This window comes from Fringilla coelebs (genome assembly GCF_963513975.1).
Source record: "Fringilla coelebs genome assembly, chromosome: 14".
Lineage (NCBI taxonomy): Eukaryota > Metazoa > Chordata > Aves > Passeriformes > Fringillidae > Fringilla > Fringilla coelebs.
In genome coordinates this window covers 6614783-6639113 of record NC_140040.1, presented here as the reverse complement: position 1 = coordinate 6639113, position 24331 = coordinate 6614783, and the positions used below count along the sequence as shown (strand labels likewise).

The window sequence follows — 24331 nt, the reverse complement described above, 5'->3', positions numbered from 1 at the left end:
ACAAAGAAATAATAACTTGTGTGAGGTGTCATCAATTGACACAAAACCTCTGCAGAAAATGAATCTCTACACCTGAGAGCACCAAGGCACAGCTGGTGGCTGAGCAAGAAGGACTTGCTTGGGCAATCTGCAAATGGGAGCAAGGCAGGAACTGTTTATGGAATCTACTTGGGGGTTCTATTTATGTGTTGGGTTGTTTAAATGAGTGTCTGCAGAACAGCATGAATTCAAACAAGCAGACCTACCTGCAATCAGAACAACATCCCCTCTCTGTGCTGGTTTTGGATTCTTGGCAACCAGGATGGAAATAAATAAAAAGGGGGGAGGAATTCAATTATTTGCAGGCTTACCAGTAACAAATCAGGGATCACACAAGAAATCCTCAGTTCCTATAGAATATCCCTTACCCTCCCCTCCAGCCACATCCAGACAGGCACTCCAAGGTGTCTGAGCACAAGCAGCCAGCGCTGTCAGAGCTCTCCATGGACAGGCCTCTGGCAGCATCTGGAAGCCATTAGAGAACACGAGCAAAAGGCTTTTCACAGAGCCATCACACTCACCATATGCTGAGGAGAAATGGAAAGTTGGCAAGGAGAAACATAAGCAAGGAAAAGGGGCAGATGATTTGTTACTAATGTACAGACTGCAACCAACCAACACATCTGACCTTTATTTTTCTTTTTCAGTCAGAGAGAAACTAAGCTATTTTTAAGTCTGGATTATGGAACTTGTGTATGAAAGCTAAAGGAAGATTTAAAATAAACTATGGTATGGACTAAGCTGATTAGCTCTTCAGCCACTCTCCTCAAAGAACTTTTTTCTCCCTCTTCCAGAAAACTGTCCTTGACGTAAGCTAGGGCTGACCAACATCTCTGGACAATAGGCTGCACAGCTCAAAGCACCTGTGGAATGGTGCTGAAGAAGGTTACCAGCATTTCCTGTGGCTTATGTCTTTCCAGCTTTCCTCTCCTGCCTTTTTGGGTCTCCACCTAACGCAGAAATCACTGTTTCAGGTACTGATCCAACAAAAGGACTGTGAGGACAATGGAGCTCTCGACACAGTCACTAGTGCTGGCACACAAAAACACACCATGGCAAAAAGAAAAGCCATACTGAGATGCATCCTGGGATGGCTCAAAGTCCTCATGAAACCACTGGGCTGCCGTGGCACCTCCTCTGCCCACAGAGAACACCTGCTGTGTCTGCACAGAGTCACTCTGGGCAGGCAGTGGCTCTGCCCCCATCACAGAGGTCAGGATACCAGCACACTAAAGTACCCATGAGTAAGCAGCTGTCCAAGACCAAACCATTCCCAGAAAAGACAGCAAAGGCAATCCACAGGCTCCTGGGCTGTCTGTTCCAGGAGCAGCTCAGAAATGGAGAGGAAGCAGCAGGACAGGTGACTGCTGCCAGAATTCAGAAGCCATGCATCATCAGCATTGGTATCTGGAATGTCCTCCCCAGTCTCACTCCATCACAAGCCAGCACGTGGCTGAGGGAGGTAAAACCAGTCAAGAAACCAAACTGGTGGTCAGGAACACACACTGTCACCCACAGAGAGCTCACGTTGCCCCAGCATAAAGAGGACAAGGATGACTTGTCCTTCTGAGTCACAACAGCCTCTAAGTTGTGGGCTGGCTGCCCTACCCTGATGAGTCTCTCCCTGTTCCTGTTTACCAAGCAGAGATCATGGAGAGGGGGAACAGAGGCTGTGAGATGTGCTGACAAATCACCACCAAGCAGAACTGCGTATTGGAGGGAGAGAGGACAAGAGTTCAGGGCTTCAAATACTGCTAAGGTTGAACTGTTATGACCAGCACAGGGATAAAAGCCTGAGTTATTTGTGGCAGCTCAGGAACAGACGAGTCACAGGCATTTCTGCCAATCTGCTCATCTGAGGAATGCTGGAAGCAAGCCATCCACAGATTCACACAGAGGTTCGGACAGGAAGGGACCCTGGGGCATTCTTTCTTCACCCTTCTGCCCAAAGCATAAGTAACTCTGAAACATCTATCAGGCAGCAGACTGAGGGCTTCCCCAGGCAAATGTGATAAGGAAGATGCCAGTGCCTCTCCAGACATCCTGTTCGAGTCCACAACCATCTTCACAAAGGAAAATTCTTCCTTATGTCCAGCTGGCATTTCCCTTGCAACAACTTGTGACCCACTGCCTCTTGTCCTTTTCTTCTAGTTGACAACACTCAGGAGACAAGCACACAATGGCTCAGAAATTAACTACCAGCAAGTCTTAAAACAAAACTGTTCACCAACACTTTGAATGGAACTGAGGGTTGCTGCAATCCTACCCTTTTGTCTGCCAGCTCAGGCCATCCCTTTATTGACTTGCCTTCAATTAATAAAAGGAACCCTGAAAAGCAGACCTCAATTTAAAGAGAAAAAAAAAAAAGGAGTAATTTCTGACAGTGATGTCAATAGATGAAATCATCATCCATTATTTTCTGGCCAGCCTTCCATGAGTTATCTCCCTGAACCAGCTCTCCACAGGACAGGGTAGCAGTGTGTCTGCATGAGGGAAGGGGTAGAAACACACAGCAAATGCAAGGGCAGAATCCCACAGCCCTGACATGTATCATCCCAAAGTGCTGTGGAACCACCCCTGTGTGGTCAGCACAGACAAGGAGGTGACAGGAGGGCTGGGACTAGAGACTGCAAACTAAGTTCTCCTCTGCTCTCTGAGGATAAGAACCATCTCCCCCCTCAAGAAGTAGCAACAGATCAACAGACTGACAGACCTGATTTGTTCCATATTACCTAGAAACCTTGTCAAGACAATTTTTCAATGGTATCCTGGAAGCCTCTCCTCTCCCAGAAAAAAAAAAACCACCAAAACAAAACTGCACAAAAAACAAACCCAGTAAATAAATATGACCTCTTATCAATTAAGACTAAATTCACCAGGATAAAAAATAGCTACCATTCAACTAAAAGTAAATTTGAATTACGCTTGTCCTTCTCAAAGGACTGAAGTTTTATCTCATGAGCAGTGGAAAATCCAAAGCTAAGAAAAGCTGATCAGTTTTAAAATTTCTTACATACACCAAATGGACTTTTTGGATGCTGTACTTGCTTTGCCATATCCATCAGTAAAAGATTTTACCAATGCTGAGGCAGAAAAGTACAATGATGGCAAAGGCAGAGTTTTCATAAATCATTTTGTTTGCTTCATTAACAAAAGCACCTTTCTGGATGCATTAAGGCACAGGGGAGACAAGGCAGTGCAAAAGAAGTTTTTCTACCAGCTGTGGCAGGAGAAAGAAACTTGTGTCTGTGCTGCTGCAGTCCCTCCCTCTTGCCCTGTGCTGACTTTGGGGCGAGCACAGGAGTTCTCAGCCTGGAAAACAAGGGGAGGCAGGGATGTGTGCTTTGACTGCTAGGACATGATATGGTGGGAGAAAAGAGGAGAGAACCAGAGCATACTGGTTTTAAATCCCCTCAGTCCAATGAAAAGCAGGGGAGAAGTTAAAAAGGTGGTCCTGACACCTGAGTCATCTCCATAGCTCAGGTTTCTCTCCCACAGTGACATCACCAATCCAAAATGGCACTGCCTAATGCCAAGAAGCCTCTTATCAGAGCATGTCACACACAGGAAACATCCTGAGGCAGGCTGCAAAAAGGCATCGTGTGAGCTCTGGGGTTCTTAGTTCTCCATTAAGAGCCACTGGGAGCTTCTATCCCATTTCTTATCTGAAACCTTCATTTCTGTTGTTTATTAGCAAGTATCTAACCAGAGTGCAGTGCCCTGAACTGACAGTGCTGAGCACAGAAAGACAACAGCTTTGAGTAAAATCAGACTCCTCAACACTTCCTGAAATTCACTTCACCAAAGCCTTTCTTGAGTAAGTCTTGTTTCGAAACCAAATCACTCCCATTTTAAACCCAAATGTGAAATGCCATCACAAACTCCAGAAGGAGATACACAGGGAATAACTGCACATCCTCACCTCACACAGAGTCAAATAACCAGCTCTAGGGGAGAGGCTGAAATACCCATTTTGAAAATGAGCTCTTCTTCTTCTCCCCTTGCTAAAGTGCTGTTCCTAGGGACAGGCTTTACTAACACTGCTTGAGAACTTCATTCCCTCAATCCCTTCTTTAAATGTCTGCACCTTCAATCCTTTGAACTGAAGTCACCATGATGGAATCAACACTGAGGAGCCTCCCCAGAAGAGATCTCTGCCACAGTTCACCAGTACAACACACTGAGCCTCCAGCAGGAACAATTCAAACTATTTAAGGTGAGATACACAAAAACACCTTCTCAAGTGACAGCCAGGCAGCAGCTACAGTGGAAATTCACAACCACAAATCCCCAGCACCACCCTGTGCAAGATAAAAGCTGGATCTGACCCCACCAACAAAAGAAAAACAAGGCAAAGGAATGGCCGAGACATCAGAGGGGCTCTCAAAGCCTCTCCACTGCCCAGCCTCAAGATCAGAGCTATCAGCAGCTCCTGTTGTTGTTGTGTTAACACACATGGGTCTGTCTCTTTGGAATTAATTATTCCTGGAAAGTCTCTGTAATTACAGAATACAATAAAAACAACAAATCATTAATAAAGAAAACTCTGATCTTGGGAGACAAGCAGAAAATTCCATTATCTCCCTTTAAGATTGATCTAGACTGCAGTAAAGATTAAGTGCTGTTCAGTGACCTTTTGTAATGTGATTTCTTTGGAAAATTGTCTTGAAGCTCACTGCAAATTATTTCAGTTTTAGCAGTTACATAAACTAATCAAGGGCAGTGTTTCAAAACAGACAAGCAGTTAATAGCCAGGTCAGTGAAATGAAGGAATAAGGATGGTCTTTCCTCTACATTTATGAGGAATTCAGCCCAGCACCCACCTTTGCAGATAACCTAGTAATTATCAAGGGCCTAAATGCAGCACAAACCAAGATCCTTCCAAGTCCCTTTACAAGTAGGCCACTTCTCACTTCAACAATGACAGCAAAAAAATTCAACTGTAAGAAGTTGTCACTTTTGTTTGGTTTTTAGTAGGAACATCTGCTGCCTTCCCCACAACCCTTAAACTGGTCAGAGTTCAAATGTCACACCTGAAGGACTGAATTAATTAATTACACCAAATCCCTCCTCCTGTGTGGCTTTCCCTTCCAGATAATATTCCTACCATATTCATCCTTTAACAATAAACAATGCCAGGGTCATCCACACAGAGCAGACTGACACCTTCATAATGAGTAAAAATTAAATCCACATTAACAAGAGAACTCCAGACCTTGTTAGAAATGCCCCTTTACTGCTTTCCCCAGTGCTCCATACTCTTCACCACATCAACACCACTGCAGCAGTCCAAAATTAAGCTCAAGGCTCCTCCCTTCTGCTTCACTTCATTTCTGAGGCATCACAATTCCAGAAATCAGAGTGCCCAGACCTTGCCAGCAAGAAGAAAACCTATTTTAATTCATATGGCACCAGAGATGCCCAGTTTACTGAATTGTTTTAGAAGTGCCCATCTCCAAGAGCTCAGGACACAGCTGTGCCAGTGCCTCTGCTTCGAGGGCATTCCACCTCTTTACATCCATTCAGCAGGAGACAAAACCTGCCCATGCTGTGCCTGCCTGCTGCACCCAGCAGCCACGGGACCTGGAACCCTTCCGGAAAGGAGGCCAGAGTCCAGCAGAGCTGCCAGCCACACATCCCCAGGCACTGAGCTGCAAGGAGCACTTACCCATCTCTACCTTTACTGACGATCTTCACTTCAAAGTAATAAATGCCACAGGCTGCAGGGATGGGGTGAGTGGCCCTGACCGAGGCAGCATCTTTGTGATTTTTACCGTGACCTAAGAAAGAACAGAAATGTAAGTACTGAGGGGATCTGGCCTCTCACGTATCCTGATCTAAAGCCTGACCAGCTGAAGCCAGCAGGGATCTGTTTCTACACAGAGCCAGCCATTTAAAGCACACGTTCCAGAGAACCAGCATATACAACTCTGCACTGCCACCACGAACAATTCCTACAGCACAAGCATTTCAGTTTTCCCTTTGTTTCCACTAGGAAGTTTTTGAGAAAGACTCTCGGTACCACCTCTCCCCCTCCCCACAGACATAACTTGAAGACCAATGTACACAGACAGAAGACAAAAATGATTACACAAGAAGGGAATGACATCAGTGTTTACTAGCCAGGCTGGAAAAGGAATAATCACTTCTCCGCTGGGTGGGTAGGGAGAACAGCTCCAACAGTGAGCAAGGAAAACATCGTGCTGCAAGTCAGTGAGCAGCTCTTCGGTGTAAACCCGAGGAGCCCAAGCCCCAGTCACGCAGCGTGTCGGGGCCATCCGAGCCCTCGCTGTGTTTTGAGCAGGATGACAGAGTAAACAGACGGTCAGGCTGCACCGGGCCCGGCCGAGCGGCACAGCACAGCGTTATATAAGGCCCCGCACTCCACCGGGGAGAGCCCCCGGCTCCCCAGCGCCTCCGTTCCCGACCCCCGCAGCCCGGCCCGAGCAGCCCAGCCGGGGCCCCGGGCCAAGCAGGCGCCCGGAGCCCAGCGCCGCCCGGCCCCGCGCTGCTCCCGGCGCCCCTGCCCCGGGACCACCGGACCCGCTGCCGGCTCAGCCCGCGCCCGGCGGGCCCCGCGGAGCGGCCGGGCCGAGGGCCACGCCGGGACCGTCCCGCTCCGGGCCGAGGCCGAACCCGGCGCTGCCGCCCCAGCCCGGCACCTTTGTAGTGGACGCGCAGGTTGCCTTGCGAGAGGCCGATGTAGTTGTACTTGTCCTTGGGGCTCCAGGAGCGCGGCAACGGCGTCTCGTCCTGGTTGACGGCGGGGTAGAGGCGACGGAGGCGTCGGCTCAGCTCCTGCTCCTCGGGCGGCCCCGGCGGCGCCGCGTCCCCGCCGTGCGGGCTCCCCGCGCCCGCCTCCGCCATCTTGGACCCGCTTTGTGTCAGCGGGCGGGGAGCGAGGCCCGGCCGCGGCCGGCAGCCAATGGGCTGCGAGCGTGCCCACAATGGGGCCGCGCCGCCCGACGGGAAGCGCAGTCCTCGTCACTCCGGTCCGTCCGTCCCTGTCTCTCGCCGAGACTACAACTCCCGAGAGGCGGAGCGTGCAAAGCCCCGTTCCCCCCCTCGGCGCGCGGCACGCTGGGAACCGTGTCCCCGTTCCGCTCTGCTCCCCTCAGTGCTGTAGGGTGCGAGACTCCCACTCCCAGCGTGCTCCGCGTCAGCACGGAGCCCAAGGGCCGCCCAGCGCTTGCAGGCGCCCGCCGGCCGCCTCCGCTCACGGGCCGGTTTCGGCCGCCGCGCGGCGCCCGCGCGTCAGGCGCTGCGTGGGCAGCTACGGCGGCGCGCGAGGGGGTCCTGCGGGCGTGGCCGTTGCCATGGCGATGGGTAAACGGAGCGCGCGCGCCATGGCGGAGCGGGCTGAGGAACGAACAGAGCAAAGCCCGGACACCGGGACAAGCGGCGGCTCCCGCTGCCAGGGCTCGAGGGACCCCCCGGCTGAGCCCTGCAGCTCACAAAGGATCCTTTGCTTCCCAGCTGGATCCATATGGCTAGACAGTCTTTGTATGTATTTATATATATATATATATATATATATGAAAGTACACTACAAAAACTGAACTACTACTGTGAAGCCACAGCCAGCAGGAAGAAAAACAAGATCCTTGAGCAGACTTCGAGTATGAGCTCATTCTTCCGTGTATGACACACCTAATTCCATGTTTCCATCCTTTTTCCATGTCTCCATGGCAATAAACAGGCCCTTGTCATCATTCCAAAGCCATGACTGTCAGAGCAACTGGGGACCTACTTAAGGCAAGAGCTGCATTCTCTTGGTCTGCAACTGAAGTTACAGGTCTGAGACAAGGTGCTCTTGGCAGAACGATCTCCCCTTCCTTGAGAAAATATCTATATAGTTATGTATTTAGACTACATCCATAGTTATAGATATTTAGATATCTGTAGGAGCCAGTTTGATACCAAATATCCAGCCTCTGAGGCTCCGGACTGGCAAACAGGTATCAACTGTTTGGAACACACCCAGCCTAAGGAAAAGGCTCCAGTGAGTTAAGAATTCCCAAGAACATCCAAAGCCAGTGTCAGCCCAACATGCGACAGGCAGCAGGTGCAAAGCACTGCCTCCTTCCATTCCTATTCCTCCCCTGGGGAAGCTGCACCTCCTGCTGAGAAGAAAGTGAACTCTGACACGCACTGGAGAAGGGAATCCCATCCATGCAGGACATGCAGGCACTGCTCCCAGCAGAGCTTCTCAAAGGACTCTTCTCTTTCCAACATTTCAGTCACACTGTATCAGCAAAAAATGCTCTTTGTTGTATTAATGGAATTGTGTTTTGCAAAAATCCTTGAAAAATGCCTGCCATTTGGAATGGCACTGCCTGCTGAAGAGATTTTAACTGTACTGGCCATTGTGTCCTTCAGTGTTGTTCAGAACCTGTTTAACTTCCAGCTCTGCTGCCAAGAGCTGGGTTGGATTTCCAGGAGTCCCTACGAATTGTGCCACGTGGCTGTGGTTTGAGGAGGCTGTACTGCATACACAGCATAATCCAGAGGGGACGAGGATCCACACTTGCAGCAGGATTTAGGACAGCCTCAGATGGGGAGAAACAACTCGTGCCACACTGACTGCCCAGAAGGAACTGAAGAGGAAGTCCAGAATCCATCTCCACCCCTCTGAAACTGGTACGAGTGACAGGCATTATTCTTTCCAACTTCTGAACTATCCTACAAAGTCACACTCCCTGGCACCCTTTGCTGTCTCAGATCTCATTCCTAGTGTGGTTTAGGTTCCCTGGAAGCAGTACAACCACACACAAAAGTTTTGCTTTGTTTCCCTGTGTGAGGAGCACAGCACAGACCAGCTCTTCCAAGCAGCCTGTAGAGGAACACCAGTGGAAAACAAAGGGGCACCATGGCTGGCATGAAGAGCACCCACACAGCCAAATGCCTGCTAGGAACAATTTGAACACCACAATGCAGGAGCCTCTCAGCTCACTGATATAAGCAGCATTGGCATCACAAAAAAATACATGTAACATTTTATTTATCAGAGCTGTACAAGTATTCAAAGGTAACATATAAAAATATGGATAGTAAATTACTCGTAACAAAGGCTGGTGAGACCCAGCAGGGTGGTGTGGTGGCCGCAGCACAAGCTGCCCCCCCTCAGGAGAACATCCAGCAGCAGCTGCCTGACTGGGTATGTGTGGAAAAGCACCACCTGGAGCAGGGACATGAACACCCATCCCAGCCCAGGGGCCAGCCCTGCACCTTCACTTGCAGGGGATCACTCTGTTTCCACTCGCTGCCACGGGGATCAGGAGCTTGCGGTACTCGAGGGGGAGGTAATGCTCTATCAGCACCGTCAGAGGCACCTTGTCTGTCACCAGCCCCTGCCTTGGGCCAGAGAGAGAGCACAGAAACAAGAGCTGTTAGTGAAATGTGTTTCCACTCAATAGCAGAGTAAAGCTTTCTTGCAGTGATGTTTCTGCATTTAAGAGCTGAAATGCTCTGACTGCTTGTGACAAACAGCTCCAGACTTGTGTTTGCAGGCAGCCTCTGAGTTCCTGTTCATGGTGCAATGCAGGACTGCCCACACAGCAGAGCAGACAGACCCAGAGGGGTCCTGCAGAGCAGCTTCCCACTGTTTACCATGGGGATATTCATCGTATTGATCAGGACCAAAGCAGAGGCTCATTGTTTTTTAAATTCACAATCCACCTACCATGGGATAAATTCTACCCTTTGAAGATGTGCACAGAATGATGTGACAGAAGGAAATAGCTCAGTACTTATATTTTTTTACAGTCACAACTCAAGAGGTGGTTGGCATTTGCCAGCTGGGTAGGCTATGGCAGAAGTGGCCTCACACAGAGTAAATCCCAGATCCCACACTTACTATGCAAACACTGCTGGTGGCACATTCTGGCAACAACCAGGTGTTACTGGGCCATCAAAGCACCACCAAACACTACTGCAGAATAGTAATAACCCTTCCATTACCTTCTCATGAGGACTTCCAGGTCAGCTACCTCCACTGTCTTCCTCCCTGCATGGTGGCTGTAAGCTTCCAGATCATTGCTCAGCTGCTTGAAGTATCGCTCAGAGCTGAGGGGGGAAATCAAAGCAGACTGTGTGAACACCAGCTCCTCACCCCCTTCTGCAGGGCAGGCTGCACCAGAGCTGCTCCTTGTGCAGGTCACAGCCGGCCAGGGAAATCTGGGGGAGAAGAAACTCTCCAGCCCACAAACAAAGCTTGGCTTCTCAGCTCAGGCTCCCTGAAACTTCACTGCCAAGACAGCTGTGAAACAGCTGCACAACCAGAACCAGAACTTCTCACACCTGCAGGAGCAGGGGCTGACACCAGTGACAGCAAAATCAGCACTGAGGGCCAGATACTGGCTGCTGCAGTGACAGTGTTCAAACAATACACAGACTTTACTCATGAAGGTACCAAGGTCTAAGGGTGCAAAGAGCTGAGAGACCTGAAATCCAATGGAACACAGCACAGCCTCTGCCCAGCATGATGGCCATTGTCCAGAGCCATCCTGCTTATGGAAATTGATAAAGACAAGACTCTGACTGCTACAATTTGTTGGGACAAAACCCAGATGCTCCTGAAAGGCAGCCACAATCAGATGCCCACATGGCAACACACAGCACTTGGCACATTTCTGCTTATTTTTATCAGGCCTCTCAAGCTTCTTTCCAGCTGAAGAGAGCTGTTAGCTTGCTAGCAGCCCTCCCAACAGGTTTATTACTTCAGGGGAGAAAAGAAAGAAAAAAACCTCAACAATAAAAATAATGGAAAGAGAAGTTTGTTGCTACGTACCATTTTTCAACGATCTGGAATGCATCTCTGGTTACAGGCATTTTAGCAAAATGTCTGAATATCTCTTTTATCAAACTTCTTGGTACTTGAGGCTCCCGTGGTTTCTTTTGGGATGTTCCCAATCTCTTTGGAACTGTCTTAGGCTGCAGCAGCTGCAGGGGAGACCTTTGAGGAAAATTGAAAATTCACACATTGAATGAACAAGGGAGAGGCAGAGAACACCAGGCTGAGTTTGGAGAAACCCTAAGCTGAACTGGAAGGGATAAGAACTACCTTGAGCTCTTCATTCTTTCTCCCTCCCAATTCTTCAAAACTCTCACGGCCACACAGGGCAGTTTGCAACCAGTTCATGTGGCATCATGGCCTTGAGAGAAGCAATCCAGGCACAAGTTGCCTTGATTCCAGAGTGCTCATGTAACACACTGCTAGCAAACTGGAGTTCTCTGCAATACATGACTGCAGTTTCCACTGCATCCCTGCAGTATTCCCTTTACAGTAGTGCACAAAGTTTGAGGCACCACAGGTCACCTCTGCATCTGTGGACAGGGGAAGCTGCTCTGCAGGGAATCCTTCTACACTATTAAGAACTTTAATGGGGGCTTCTTTTGTGGGTTGTAGGGTTTCCCCCTCCCCCATTAAACAAGACTGTAAGTCCTAAAGGAAATTACAATTGTCTTCCATTCTAAAATAGGAAAAATTGTAATATGGAAGAGTTAAGTGAAACCCATGGATTCAGTCAGAACATAATTGGAAAACAACAGAAAAAAAACCATAATCTCAGGCTAACGCATGCAAAACACCAGAGAGGGTGTGTGGATCACCTGACTCTCTCCAGTCCACCCATATGTGGGCAAAAGAATTTTGTCCTCTTGTTTATTGCTTTAATAGACAAAGCTCTAAAGTCATGGGCTAGAAGATTCCTCCTGTTCCCTAGGACTCCCTGCTAGTGCTTCTGATGAAACCAAATTTCTAGTCAAGAGGGTGCAAGTGTTAACTAATCTGGAGTAATGCAGAGGACAGGTTCACTTTCTGCCTCTAAGAGAGCTTCATTTTATACAGTACATGGCAACTGCACACAGCTTTAGGCTTCTGCAGTCAATACAAGTATGTCATTCAAGGTGATCAGTGTCTTGCCATCTGTAATTCCCTCTCTTTTGCAAAGGCCTCTGCATCCCTTACTGGAGTCTATGGCTCCAGAGTGGCTTACCAATTGAAATTCTCCTAGGAGAAGTTTTGGCCTTTAGCACAAGAAAATATTACAAGAACATTCATTGGAAAGCCTTAAGGCATCAGACTGCTCTGGAAGAGCACTGACATTCACTCAGACTTCAGCACTGCTCACACTCTGTGGCAGCTGCCAAAGCCAGGCTCTGCTCTGCCCCCAGCCCTACCTCTGCCAGGCTGGACATAGCTTAGGCTTACCTGGGAGCAGCAGGTTTTGCAGGTTTTGCTGACAGCAGGAGGTTGTGGGCTGGAGCTCGGACAAACACGGGAGTCTTCATGGAAACCTCTGGGAAAAAAGTACTGGAGGAACTGAAGTGTCTTTCCACAACTCCTGGAGCAGGCAGTGCTGCCACAGCAGACAGAAACCCAGATGCCCACATCCCCACATGCCTGTGCTCTGGCTGTGCCCCACAGCACCCTGAGCCAGCACAGCTGCTGGCTGCTGCAGTGCCACTCCCCACAGCTCCTGTCACACAGGCTGGTGGCTCCCCTTGGGCCCCCCGTGCTGGCCCAGCTGGCTGGCCAAGCTGCAGGGACACACACTCAGGACCAGGCTGCAGTGGCTGATGGCTGGACTCACTCAGGTTGCCACAAAGCTGCATCCTTTTTAACTAGAGAGAACTTCAAAGTCTAGAAGTTACCTCTGTCATCTTGCTAAGCCACTGGCAAATTCTCCTGAACAAAGGGACAAGCTGAGCTGCAGAGTCACATTACAAGGGCCAGACTATAAACTTCTCCCTGTTTGCAGACTTTCATAACTCCCTCCAGGCAAGGCTCCTGTTATCAGCATCTCACCTGTTCTCTGCTATGAACCTATAGCAGTTTCCTCCAAGTCTAATCTGCATTGTCTTTAACTTCACTCTTGAACTTCTTCACTTCTTAACAAGTGGGAGCAGGAAAGAGAACAATGTTAACAGAAATGCTGGGCAGATTCCTTACCTTGACTTGCAGGCTGTTCAGCCTCATCCTCAGCAGGCTCTTCCACTGAACTATCCAAATTTAGCATCATAGCCTGGTCCTGTAGTTCATCTCCTGGTTCATCAGTTTCATTTAATGGAGCCATCTCAGGTTTTTCAAATGAGGAAAAGGCATGAGACTGCCTGCCCAGACTTTCAGCTCCAATGCCTCTGCTAATCTCACGTTCTAGATTTCCAAAACAGAAAAAATAAAGCACTGAAACAAATATCTTTGCCTGATTCTGGAACTTCCACTAGTAATTTTTAATCGAAGATACCTGCTGTTAACTATACATTTCTAAACACTACTGCCAGTAAAATTTTGGTTTCCTTTAAATAAAATGCAGTCTTCCAGCTTAAAATGACAAAATCAGCTTGAAATTTCCCCAGTAATTAGCCCAGCTTCTAGAAAACAAAGGAAGTTAAGTGTCTCTCAGCACTGATGCCAGTCATGCAGCATGAGAGCACTCTGGCATTACAGAGAGCTGCCAGCATTAGAGGTGTCCTCACCAGCTCTGGGAGAGCCATGGGCTCCAGGACTGCCTTCCTCTACTTCCTCTCCTGCTGAAGGAGCCATTTCTGTTTCACCCCTGCTGGCATGTCCCACAGTTATCTGCAATTCTGCTTTTTCAGCCAGTTTCTTCTCCAAATGTTCAGGATATCCAGCACTTGCACCATGTTCTGCAGCTAAAATAAGAAATTCTATCATGCATCTCACCTACAAAAAAACCCCAACCAACCACCAGCACACAGTTCAACCACCACTGCAATTTATTTGGATAAATAAACTCAGCCATAAGCTGTAAATAAAAAAAGCAGATGCAGTTCCCTTCACAGCCAAGAAATGCCCAACTTTTCCTGTGTTTGCTCCACAGCCACCTAATTAGGGGCCCATCAGATCCCAATGAAGGAATTTTACTTACAGTAAGCAGAGCTCCTCCAGATCTGCCATCTTTATGCCCATTTTCAATTTTGGTGATTGTGTAAAAGACCAATTTCTTTTCCTTTAAATCTAACAATACCTGGAGTTTGTGCTCAGATTCTTCTCCTCATTTCCTCCATTTTTCTGAATCAACAATTTTGTAACAGATATATTCCATTGTAGAGAGAAGAAAGCCTAGAGTGGTTTTAATCATCCAGGACAAGCCTCTTGCAAGCAGGATGAGAAATAATACAGACACATGACTTGCTTGTGTTTAAAAACTTGAGCTACTGACTACTTAAGTATTCCTTTTTCCTTTATACTACATATATAGTCCACATATATGTTACTATGTTACTGTTACTATGTAGCTCAGTTATGCAGAAACCCACACAGGTAATTGCTTTGACACTGGGCACACTGACATCATGACACACATGACAATGCTGTCACTCACTGAAGGGCTTGGAAATCTTGGCTGAGTCCAGAACCAAATGCTGTCAAACTGCACTTTTACCATCCTCTCCAGCAGCTGGGAGTTTTCACACTGAAAGGTACAAGTGTGGCAAGGCCTTGGGACCCCCAAGCCCAAGTGAAGGGCACAGGGACATCTGGCTAAAGGTAGTGTAAAAATCAGTTCTATCAATTTCACTAACCAGAATATTGGGCTGTCTACATCAACACAGGGGCTAAAATGAAGTGAAATATTAACTAGCTTAGATTACCCAGATGAGTGCTCTTCACCTTTCCTATGGGAAGCTGAGCAGTAGTACAGATCTGCCAAAACACATGAACCTTGATTCCACTTCCAGTGACAGCCCACTTTTAGAGAGCTTGTCTGGAAATGACCAAGTATTTCTGGCATGTCTTGAATTAAATTATTTTCAGCATCTACTGTACAATTAAGCCTTATTTTAATCTGAGTAAAATAAGTTTTATTTTACAAGTCACCTGAAAACCTCTGTTTAAATCAAATTATATTCCATTCCCTTTCTACAATGAAAGTACTTCTTACCCTCTTGGAAAATCTTTTCCTGTTCCACTCCATTCTCTGTATTAATCATCTCTTCTTCTGTATCACTTATTTCTAGGTCTTCGATTATATGGGACACAACTTGTCTCAAATACGTGCAGGAAACATTTAGAGTGACTGGGGATCCCAAATATGCACTTGAACTTTTGGAGGGCAGAGAGGAGTTCCAGCTATAAACACCTAGAACAGATCATTAATGTGTCTCCAGGTAGCTTTCTGAATTTTCTTTCAGAAATGCAGAAATGAACTCTCCTGGTAAATAAAAAACCAACCAAGGAGGGAGAAGAAGACACACAAGAAACACTTGTGTGTACTTCAAGAAGTTTAGAGAGCTGGCATTGAATCTTAGGAACCAGTTGGAAAAATCTTTGCAACTGTTTTTCAGTTGACACTGAGGAGCAACACCACCAGCAGCCTCCTGTGGTAGAGCAGAACTCTGTCACCATTAAAATCTGACATTGCCTCACTAACTCCAGCATCTTAAAAGATCGGCTCACTCCCCGTCCTCTTCCCCTCATTGGATCCAGTCTCCTACTCCACATCCTCCACACTCTGCATCATCTTTCCCTTTGTCCTAAAAATGGACATTTTTTTGCTCAGAAAGCATTGGAGTTTCTGAGCAACTAACCTTTTTCTGTTCATTTTTCCCTTGTCCTTTCAAAACAATTTTTGCCTGGTCCAAACAGTATGAGAAAAATGTGCTCCCGCTTACACAGCCAGGACAAGGCAGGAGAAAGTAACCTTGAGGTCCCTTTCTACCTCAACCACTCTGTGAGTTCAGATAACACCTGTTAAGCCTTAACCCATAGTACTCACTGCAAACCACCTCTTCTTCAGTAAAAGAAATCTGTGCCATTGGGTTACTCTGCTGGGAGTGATCTTGCTTTTCTTCTCCCTGTTTTGCAGGGGTTTCTGGGGATACATGAGTCATTCGGTCAACATGCTCATCATCAAGGCTTGAGCTCTTGGAGTATCTTTGGGTCCTTCCCTGGTTTGTGTTCACACTGGATACCAGGCCCTCCAGCCTTGCTTCCTCTTGATCTGCATCAGAAATCAGGCTCCTCTGTGCTGAAGTTCTTGAATCTGACAGCTGGGGTTCAACAGCAGACGATTTATTTTGGCTCTCTTCATCCAGCTGGGGCTGAACAAAGAGCTCTGTACTATTCATCATCATTTCTGCATCACTGGTCAGCATGCTTGTTCGAATCCCAGATGCAGATTGAGAGTCCACAAGATCATTCTGTCCTGTTGAGAAAGTTTTAAAACCAATTTTGTGTGAAAAACTGTTCAAGGTCATAGAGACACCCTATACTACCAGGACTTCTGTAATTTACGATTTAAGTCATTCAACCAAATTTTACTCCTCCTCAACAGATCAAACACTGACACTGTATGACCCCCACTTCTGTGCCCACAACTCTCCCTACCAAACAATAGAGACCTCAGTACCCACAGATGAAGATGATCCCCAAAAATTCCTGTGGTTTAAATGACCAAACTGGGCAAAGTACACATTTAACTGCATAGAATCAAAGGAACTGCCGAGGCAGAACCTCATTCTAATCTTGCCTCCCAAATCCCACTCTATTTCTGTCAATGTGTTAGTAAATTTTAAATTCTAAAATACAGACCATGCTTCAGTCAATGCTTCTAAAAGCCCTTTTAACGTAAGGCCCTGTCTCCCAAAAGAGAAATAACACCACTAAAGAAACCTTTGTTCTTCAGCATGTTCTGTTCCACTCCGCCTTCAAAGGCTTGCATGTCAACAGCCTTGCGGGTTTTGGGCCTCCGGAGCAAGCCCCTCTTTTCAACGGTGTCTGGGGCCAGCAAGGAACCCACAGACATACGAAGGGACCTGTAAAAAGAAAGGGAAATTGTCAAAATCACACACCCCACTTTCCCCCTCAGAATACAGATATGATGGCACTAACAGTGATACAGTTTGCAGAACTAGGAGAAATTTCCACAAAACCCCTTGAAGGTTATATGTCAGTCTTTAAATGAATTGTTTATTGTCATACTATCACCCAGCATCAAGATATGTACGACAGAGATCAGGAAGCAGACTGTTTTAAAGCCTCCCTCAGACACTGCAACACTACAGCTGACAGAAGGGTCAAGAATTTAAAAAAATCTTAAAATAACAAAAAATAAAAAGGAAAAAAAATGTTTCAGAATAAAGATACACCCTAAATGACAATGGGGTGGTAGGAGGACTTCCCAGTAAGTTTAAGAACCTACTTATTATCAATACTCTCAGCAAAGTACAGTTACCAACACACTGTGACTGGTTTAAGAGAGAGCTGATAGCAACACCCTAAAGCATAGGAAACATTTCTCACTGCAGGTGTTTTGCACCCTGAAGACTGATCATGCTCAATTGACCTACTGTCCCTCTCTCCAGGCAAGCCAACTAAAAAGGGGCTTCAGAGGGTTCAAAGTACAGAATGCAGCCCCAAAAAGCATCTTGTCATCTTGTGTAGCACCCCAGGCAAGGGCTGCAGTGAGAAAGCCGAAGTAATGTGCTGATTTTGGCCAGGGTCATTTGCAAAGTACACAGACAACAGCAGAAATTAAGTTATTTGACTCACTAAAAAGCTTTTAAAGTCCAGAAAATACTGCACAGATGCAATTGATGCGATAAAACTATGAACAGGCAGGAATAATATTCTAAAGTATATTGTGTACTGATTTACAGAATGTTCTAAGGTATATTGTGTACTGATTTACTGCTGGAAGCATGAGAACAAAAGGAAAAAAGGAATGATCCAAGCAGGTAAAAAGAGGAGCAATAGTAGCAATCCAAGCTAGACCAGCCCAGGCATACAGTGCAGAGCCACAATTTCTGAAAATCGAAAGGTGTGTGGTGCAACACTTTCAAATCCCGTCAGCAGAGGGGCAGATGCCTGTGTTATTGTTAACACTAACACAGGTCTTGAACATGAGCACCCAGGCATCTGCACTGCTCCTCACCCCTTCAGATGTGATCACAGTCAGGACACACACAACTTAAGACATTTTAGGTTAAACTCACCGAGCCATAACTGTGCTGTCCAACGCTGACCGAGCTAGAAAAAGTGGATGGCACATTAGCTGAGAAATTGCCCTTTACACAACAGGCTACAGGAACAACCCAACAGGTCTTCCTCTCTTCAGAGCCAGCCACGCTACAATCCTCAAACATCACCACTTTGGTGCAAACAGAATTAGGTAATGGGGTCATTTTACTATTTCTTGTCTACATTTCAGAATTGTATATTAGAAATGTAAAAAGCAATTTCTGAAAGGGTAAGAAAATAGTTAATGAAACTTCAACATGGCACATACCCTCAGATTTAATAATTTAATTTTATTACACTGATAACAAGATGTTAGGTCTTGGTCACAACCACCCTTCAGCAACCCAATCCAAACGCATCTGGAGTTTTAGAAACACAGGTAACTATTCCACAGACTCTTGATGAAACTGGAACTCAAACCTGTTCTGCTCACAAAGAACTTTATCATTATTTTATATAACTGCAGTGGAAAGTATGCAGCTGCTTGTATTTTAAAGTTTCTGGAACTGAGAAAAAGACAGGGTTCCTCTGGAGACACTTCAAAACTCAAAAAGCACCAAGTTGCAAAAGTAGTGAGGAAATTATATACAGTTGTGGCAGAGCCTAGAACTTGGCTTAAAAAGGTTTATTTTAAATTTGATAGGATGGGGGCTTTTACTTTCTCCATTTTTCCCTTTGCAAGAGATATTGCACTCTGGATTCCAAACCTCCAACTGCCCAACTGGGCAGCTCCTGACCACTGAGCTGAGCAGGTGAGAACCAGCTGACAGCAAATGCAGCACTGAGCAAGGCAATTCTTGACTGCAGCCTTACCTTGGTACTGGGGAAGTCGTCTCTCTGCTGCCTTCTCAAATTCAGAAATGCTGAATTTCCTTCTCTTCTTTTTCATGTGGAACACAGTGATAGATGTGTCCTCAGGAGCAACATCTGGCAGCTGCAGTTCCCCCCTAGCAAAACAAACCAAGCTGGAGAGGCATTTCTGATAATCCTACCTGACAAGATGCAATTCAGATCACTGAAACACAAGTAGACAAGTCCTGCTCCCCAATCCCACCACAAAAACTGCAGCTATAATAATACTGTAATAGAAGTGTAAATTATAAGAAACCCCTACTTACATGCTGGAAACCCTTTTAGATGGGATTTCTGAATGAGCTTCTTCTGTGTCTTCATGGTTAGATATCTGGGGTGCCAGTGGTGAAACTTGGGGCTCTGCCAACAAACCAGAACATTTCCTTTCCTCAATTCAATACAGCAGGCTGTCACATCTACAATACAGGCTGTAAATAACATTTACAGCAGGTTAAAATAAAGACCTAGTGAAAACTGTTTGGGTTCTGCTCCTAGGAAGGCTGGCAGTGACAAAGCCAGTGGTGACAGGGGGCAGCACGGGGGTTCCCTGCACTGCAGCAGAATAACTCTCAGCTGGTCCTACAAAGGCTGCACCAGGATTATGTGCTCAGTCACCAGGATAAGAAGACAAAGTGAAGAGGATTTTGAAGGGGATCTTCAAAGCTCTGATTTCACCAGTGCAAGGCCTGGTCTCTCAGACAGCTGCATCCTGCATTCAGGTGCCCTGCAGTGATTCCTCTGTTACATAAATCAGTCACACAACAATCTGATTTCTGTTTCGTGTTACAGGGAAAGGATAATGGGCCACCAAGAACACCTCTGTTTTCTTAACTTTCCAAACCCATTGTTTTTCTGTTCCCAATTCTCCTGAAAAAAAAACACTTACGGTTCTGCATGACTCTCTTGAGCATAAGCCGTGGTGTGCCATTTCTGAGATCAGGGAAGACTCCCAGTCTCTGCTTTGCCAAGGTGCTTCTGACAGATTTACTTTTATTTTCTACACTCAATCCAGTCTAGAGGGAAATCAAGAGACAAGCAATTCAAAGCTAGTATTTTCATTATTAAAGGCCTCAACATCAAAAGCATCCACCACCCATGTTCTAATAACAAGCTAAGCAAGCTGGTAAGAAACTTTTCCCAAATTCCAAAGAGAAATTGTGCGTGTTGGCTTTTTGACAACGGTGACACTTCCCGTGTGGACGGGAGACAATTCATCCTGGGGAATCATCCAGGGGGGTTCCAGCATAAAACTCTCCTGCGGACGAAATCCTGAGTGGCCTCAGAGCACAGCCGCGACCTAAACCCGCCGAGAGCCACAGTCAGGGCTTTCGGCCCATTTTCCACGATTAAAGGCGAACAAGGGTGAGGGAGCGGCCTCCGTTCCTGCTTCAGAGGCCTCGCTGCTGTCTCAAACCGAGAGCGACCGGGCGGACGGCACCGGGCGAGTCCCGCGGGACGGTCGATCCCAACAGCGACTCTCCTTTCCTCCCTTCTTTCTTTTCTTCCTCCCCTCCCGCCCGCCCTTGCAGACCCCTCGGGGCACCTGTGCCGCCACCCGCGCGTTGTGGCCGCTGCGCCGGAGGCCGCTGCGCCGGGCCCGGGACCGCCCGTCAGCCATGGCGGGCCCAGTAACGGCCCAACGGCTCCCGCCGCCTCCCGCCGCCTCTCGCGAGACGCGCGCGCGCGCCGGGAGGGGCCGCGGCGCAGTGTGGGGCGGGTAGTTCCGCCGGTGGCGCGGTGCATTGTGGTCCGCGTAGTTCCGGGGCGGCGGCGGCGGCGGCGGCGAGAGGCCGCGCGGGCCTTGTGGGAGCTGTAGTTCGGCGGGGCCCCTCGCCCCGCTCGCCGCGGGTGTCCCCCCGCCCCGCGAGGCCATGCCGGGCTTCACCTGCTGCGTACCGGGCTGCTACAACAACTCGCACCGCGACAAGGCGCTGCACTTCTACACCTTCCCCAAGGACGAGGAGCTGCGGCGCCTCTGGCTCAAGAACGTCTCCCGGGCGGGCGTCAGCGGCTGCTTCAGCACCTTCCAGCCCACCACGGGCCACCGCGTCTGCAGCGAGCACTTCCAGGGCGGCCGCAAGTCCTACCTGGTGCGGGTCCCCACCATCTTCCCGCTGCGCGGCGTCAACGAGCGCAAGGCTCAGCGGGCCCGGCGCCCCCGCCCCGCCGCCGCCGCCGCCGCCGCCCCGCAGGGCCCCGCGGCCGCCGCCGAGGCCCCTGCAGGGGGCGCGGCCGAGGACGTGAAGCCCATCGACCTGACGGTGCAGGTGGAGCTCGGGGCCGCCGCCACCATCGGGCCCAGCCCCGTGCGGCTGCCGGTGCCGGTACCGGCGGCGGCGGCGGCGGGGGAGGAGAGCCCGGTGGAGGGCGGCCCCCCCGATCACTCGTACTCGCTGTCGTCGGGCACCACGTCGGAGGAGCTGCTGAGGAAGCTGAATGAGCAGCGCGACATCATCGCGCTGCTGGAGGTGAAGATGAAGGAGATGAAGGGCAGCATCCGCCGCCTGCGCCTGGCCGAGGCCCAGCTCCGCGAGGAGATCCGCGAGAAGGACCGGCTGCTCCACGCCGCCAGCGCCGGCACCCGCAAGCGCCACGGCCTCTGAGCGCTGCCCGCGCCCGGCCCGGCGCGGGGCTCTCCGTCCCGGAGCCTCCGCCGCCCTCGGTGCGGTGCCGGGCACGGCAGAGATGGGATGGACCGCGGCCCCTCCGTGCCCGGCTCAGCCCACGCCACAGCAGCCCCCGGCCGGGCAAGGCCATCGGATTCCCCTGCCTGGACTGGACCAGCTCGGTGCCCGGCGCCGTTATCGCCCCGACGTTGTCTCCGGTGTCACCTCACGCCGGGCCCATCAAACCCGCTGTGTGCGGTGTCGGAACGCGCTGCCCGTAGCGTGGATGGGACCCGAGTCGTCACTAAGTGGACGTAGGGTATCAGTTTTCAGCAAATAAACTCGCTCTGTGTCAAGTGAGGTAACAGCAACACTACCCTGGAGAAGGCGTGTCCGACTGCCGTGGGCGCTGTCCCCATCACAGGATGGCCGGTGATGTCGCGTTCAGCCTCGCTCAGTGGAGGAAAGCTTTAGAAACCCTCTCAGGGTGATGTGTTTCTTCAGTAAATTACTGATGCCATAAAAGACTGCTGTTCCTAGCGTGACAGAACCCCCAGATTAAAGAGTGTTCTTGTACCGTGTAGTTTCTGCTTTCTCTGCAGCGTGTGTGAATTGGTTACAGATGTCTCCATGCTCTCGACACCAGTAAGGATTACAGGCTGGTACAAAGAACACGGTGACACTTAACAGCTGTAGTTTATCTCATTGGCTTAAGACTCCCTCTAATGAAATGGAGGCTTTGTAACACATTGGAATTTTAATCCTTGGCTTTCGTTCCAAAAACCAGGATGAAACAGAAGTGACTTTACCTGCAGTGGTTGCAAACCTTTCCTGTCTAATCCTAAACTAGTTGGCATGACTAATAATCTGTACATTAGGCAAGACCATACTAAAACCTGCTTGTGTGTTCTAAACCAAGATTTACGAGTATTGTAACAAATCTATGTGGAATGGTTGTGTACTTTCTGTTTCTAGCCAGCATCAGTCCCTTCACTTTCTGCAACAGGAAACCAAATCAGCGTTGGCTAGAAAGAGGGTGGAGTGAGGGTAGCAAAGCCACGGGTTTGGCTTGGTTATGCACTTCCAGTCTGGCTGGTGGAACACATCCCTCAGCAGTTTGGAGGAGGAAGAGGAGGAGGAGGAGAAGGGGAGTGTGTGGTGCCCCAGCATGGCCCTGTGGCAATGGGCAATGACGATGGATGTTGAGAACAAAGGGCACTTCACCACAGTGTGCCCATATTCACCTTGGAGGGAAGAATTCCCAGGTGTTCCCTGGCTCTGTGAGATCCTTCTGGAACCGGAGTGCATTGTGCTCAGTAGATTGGGATGTCACTTTTACTAAATTTTATAGAGGTATTTTCTAAATGTAAAAAGTATCTTTAGTTTGAAATTATGTAATCTTTGTAACACTGGCTAATGTAGCTTTACAACCATCAGCTTCAACACTGTATACAACGGAACAAAAGGGCACCGTGGGGTTTTGTAGCCGGAGGTTTCTCTGTAGATCCTGAAGCCAGTTCAGCTCCAAGTTGTCACAGCCTGCTATGTGATGCATGGTCATTTTTTATTAATGTGTGTGCCAAGTTGGATGGTCATCTGTAAGGATGCTACATGTCTATCCATGTACTAAGTCCTTGCTGTTACTTCAGTTTAATTTATTCTCCAATCTGATATGTAGCTCTCCAGCTCTGTGCTATACTGATTTTTCTGCGAGTCGAGTTAGCAGCAATTTTTTCGTTTGGTTGGTTTGGCTTGTTGTTTTGGGTTTGTTTTTGGTTTCTTTTGTGGGACAAGCAGATACCTGCTCCGCCATGGGATCTAACATATGTGGTTGGTCCAGCAGCTCTAGATGCTCCCATCAAGACAGTAGGCAGCACAACATCCCTCCTTGCAAACGAGGCTGGTTGTGCATCTGAGCTTGTTCAGAGCGTGCATGTCCTGGCAGTCATGGTACTTTTTCTACCATCAGGATGCACTTCAGGATGTTCAGCCATTTGGCCTTGCTGGGCTGGTTACCTGCTGGACTGTTTGACTTCTCCAGGTTACACTGAGGTGCTAACATGCTTAATTTTAATAAAGTATATTTTGTTTTCTTACGTTTCCTGTCTCCTTGTGGTTTATATATCTATTTTATATATCTATATATATGAAACATTGTGGGTGTAGCTTTGTTTTTTCTTTTGTAAGATCTTTTTTTTCATTGTCAGTTCCACAGCTGGAACAGCAGGAATATCTTTACATTCATGTAGGGTGAGGAGGAGGAGTTTGAGGTCAGTTCAGTGTACCACACACCTACCTGTGCAGAGGTGTAGCCATTTTGATGAGCCATCGGTCACAGGGTTCTCTCTGTGCAACCTGGAGGGATTTGAGCAGGGAACCAGGCTTCCCCCAGCATGACTCTCCTGTCTAATGCCTGGCAGAGGAAGGAGAGGGCATGGCCTCCCATGAACCAGCCTAGTGCAGGGAAGAGTCTGCATGTGCTCTTAGAACTTGTAATTCCACTTGCCAGAGTTCCTGGTTTCAGATTGCTTTAGAGCTATTAGTCTCGAGCAAATGTATGCAGCAAAAAATTTCAGCTGTGCCTCAGCCATCACATTTTTGGGTTGAACTGGGAATGTTAAGTGCAGTTGCAGGATAGGGAGGTGATGGTCCCACTCCGCTCTGTGCTGGTGCAGCCTCACCTCGAGTTCTGGGAGCAGATTTGGGCACCACAGTACAAGAAGTATCTAAGGCTGTAACAGAGGATCCAAAGGAGGCCGTGAGCATGGTGCAGGATCTAGAGGGGAAGCCCTGTGAGGAGTGGTTTGTTCAGCCTGGAAAGAAGGATACTGAGGGCAGAGCTCATGGTGGG

General features: G+C 48.5%; 3 protein-coding genes across 6 annotated transcripts in view; 1 reads left to right on the top strand and 2 right to left on the bottom strand.

The window, feature by feature from the left end:
• The window catches only part of RANBP10 (RAN binding protein 10), a 59193-nt gene extending 52252 nt beyond the window's left edge, over window positions 1-6941 (bottom strand). For both annotated transcript variants that reach the window (XM_084214900.1, XM_084214901.1), the window contains exons 1-2: window positions 6702-6941; window positions 5708-5819 (exon numbers count right to left, since the gene is read on the bottom strand). In XM_084214900.1, coding sequence (XP_084071026.1) covers window positions 5708-5819; window positions 6702-6906 — 317 coding nt within the window. In that variant the 5' untranslated portion in view covers window positions 6907-6941. The remainder of the gene's footprint in view (window positions 1-5707; window positions 5820-6701) is intronic.
• A 2093-nt stretch (window positions 6942-9034) lies between these two features.
• CENPT (centromere protein T) lies at window positions 9035-20909 on the bottom strand (the record flags this gene model as incomplete). 3 transcript variants are annotated; one of them, XM_084215002.1, is made up of 14 exons in its annotated part: window positions 9035-9393; window positions 10000-10104; window positions 10829-10993; window positions 12251-12338; window positions 12992-13195; window positions 13519-13695; window positions 14946-15143; window positions 15780-16208; window positions 16676-16818; window positions 17998-18031; window positions 18836-18969; window positions 19141-19234; window positions 19761-19887; window positions 20771-20909. In XM_084215002.1, 13 exons carry the CDS (start codon window positions 19783-19785, stop codon window positions 9270-9272), a joined length of 1920 nt encoding a protein of 639 aa, XP_084071128.1. In that variant the 3' UTR covers window positions 9035-9269. The 3 variants fall into 3 exon arrangements, with proteins under 3 accessions (XP_084071128.1, XP_084071127.1, XP_084071126.1); XM_084215001.1 differs by lacking the exon at window positions 20771-20909 and adding an exon at window positions 20418-20528; XM_084215000.1 differs by lacking the exons at window positions 14946-15143; window positions 20771-20909 and adding an exon at window positions 20418-20747.
• Window positions 20746-23576, top strand: THAP11 (THAP domain containing 11; the record flags this gene model as incomplete). Its single annotated transcript, XM_084215004.1, has 1 exon — window positions 20746-23576. One exon carries the CDS (start codon window positions 20746-20748, stop codon window positions 21475-21477), a length of 732 nt encoding a protein of 243 aa, XP_084071130.1. The 3' UTR covers window positions 21478-23576.
• Window positions 23577-24331: the final 755 nt, after the last annotated feature.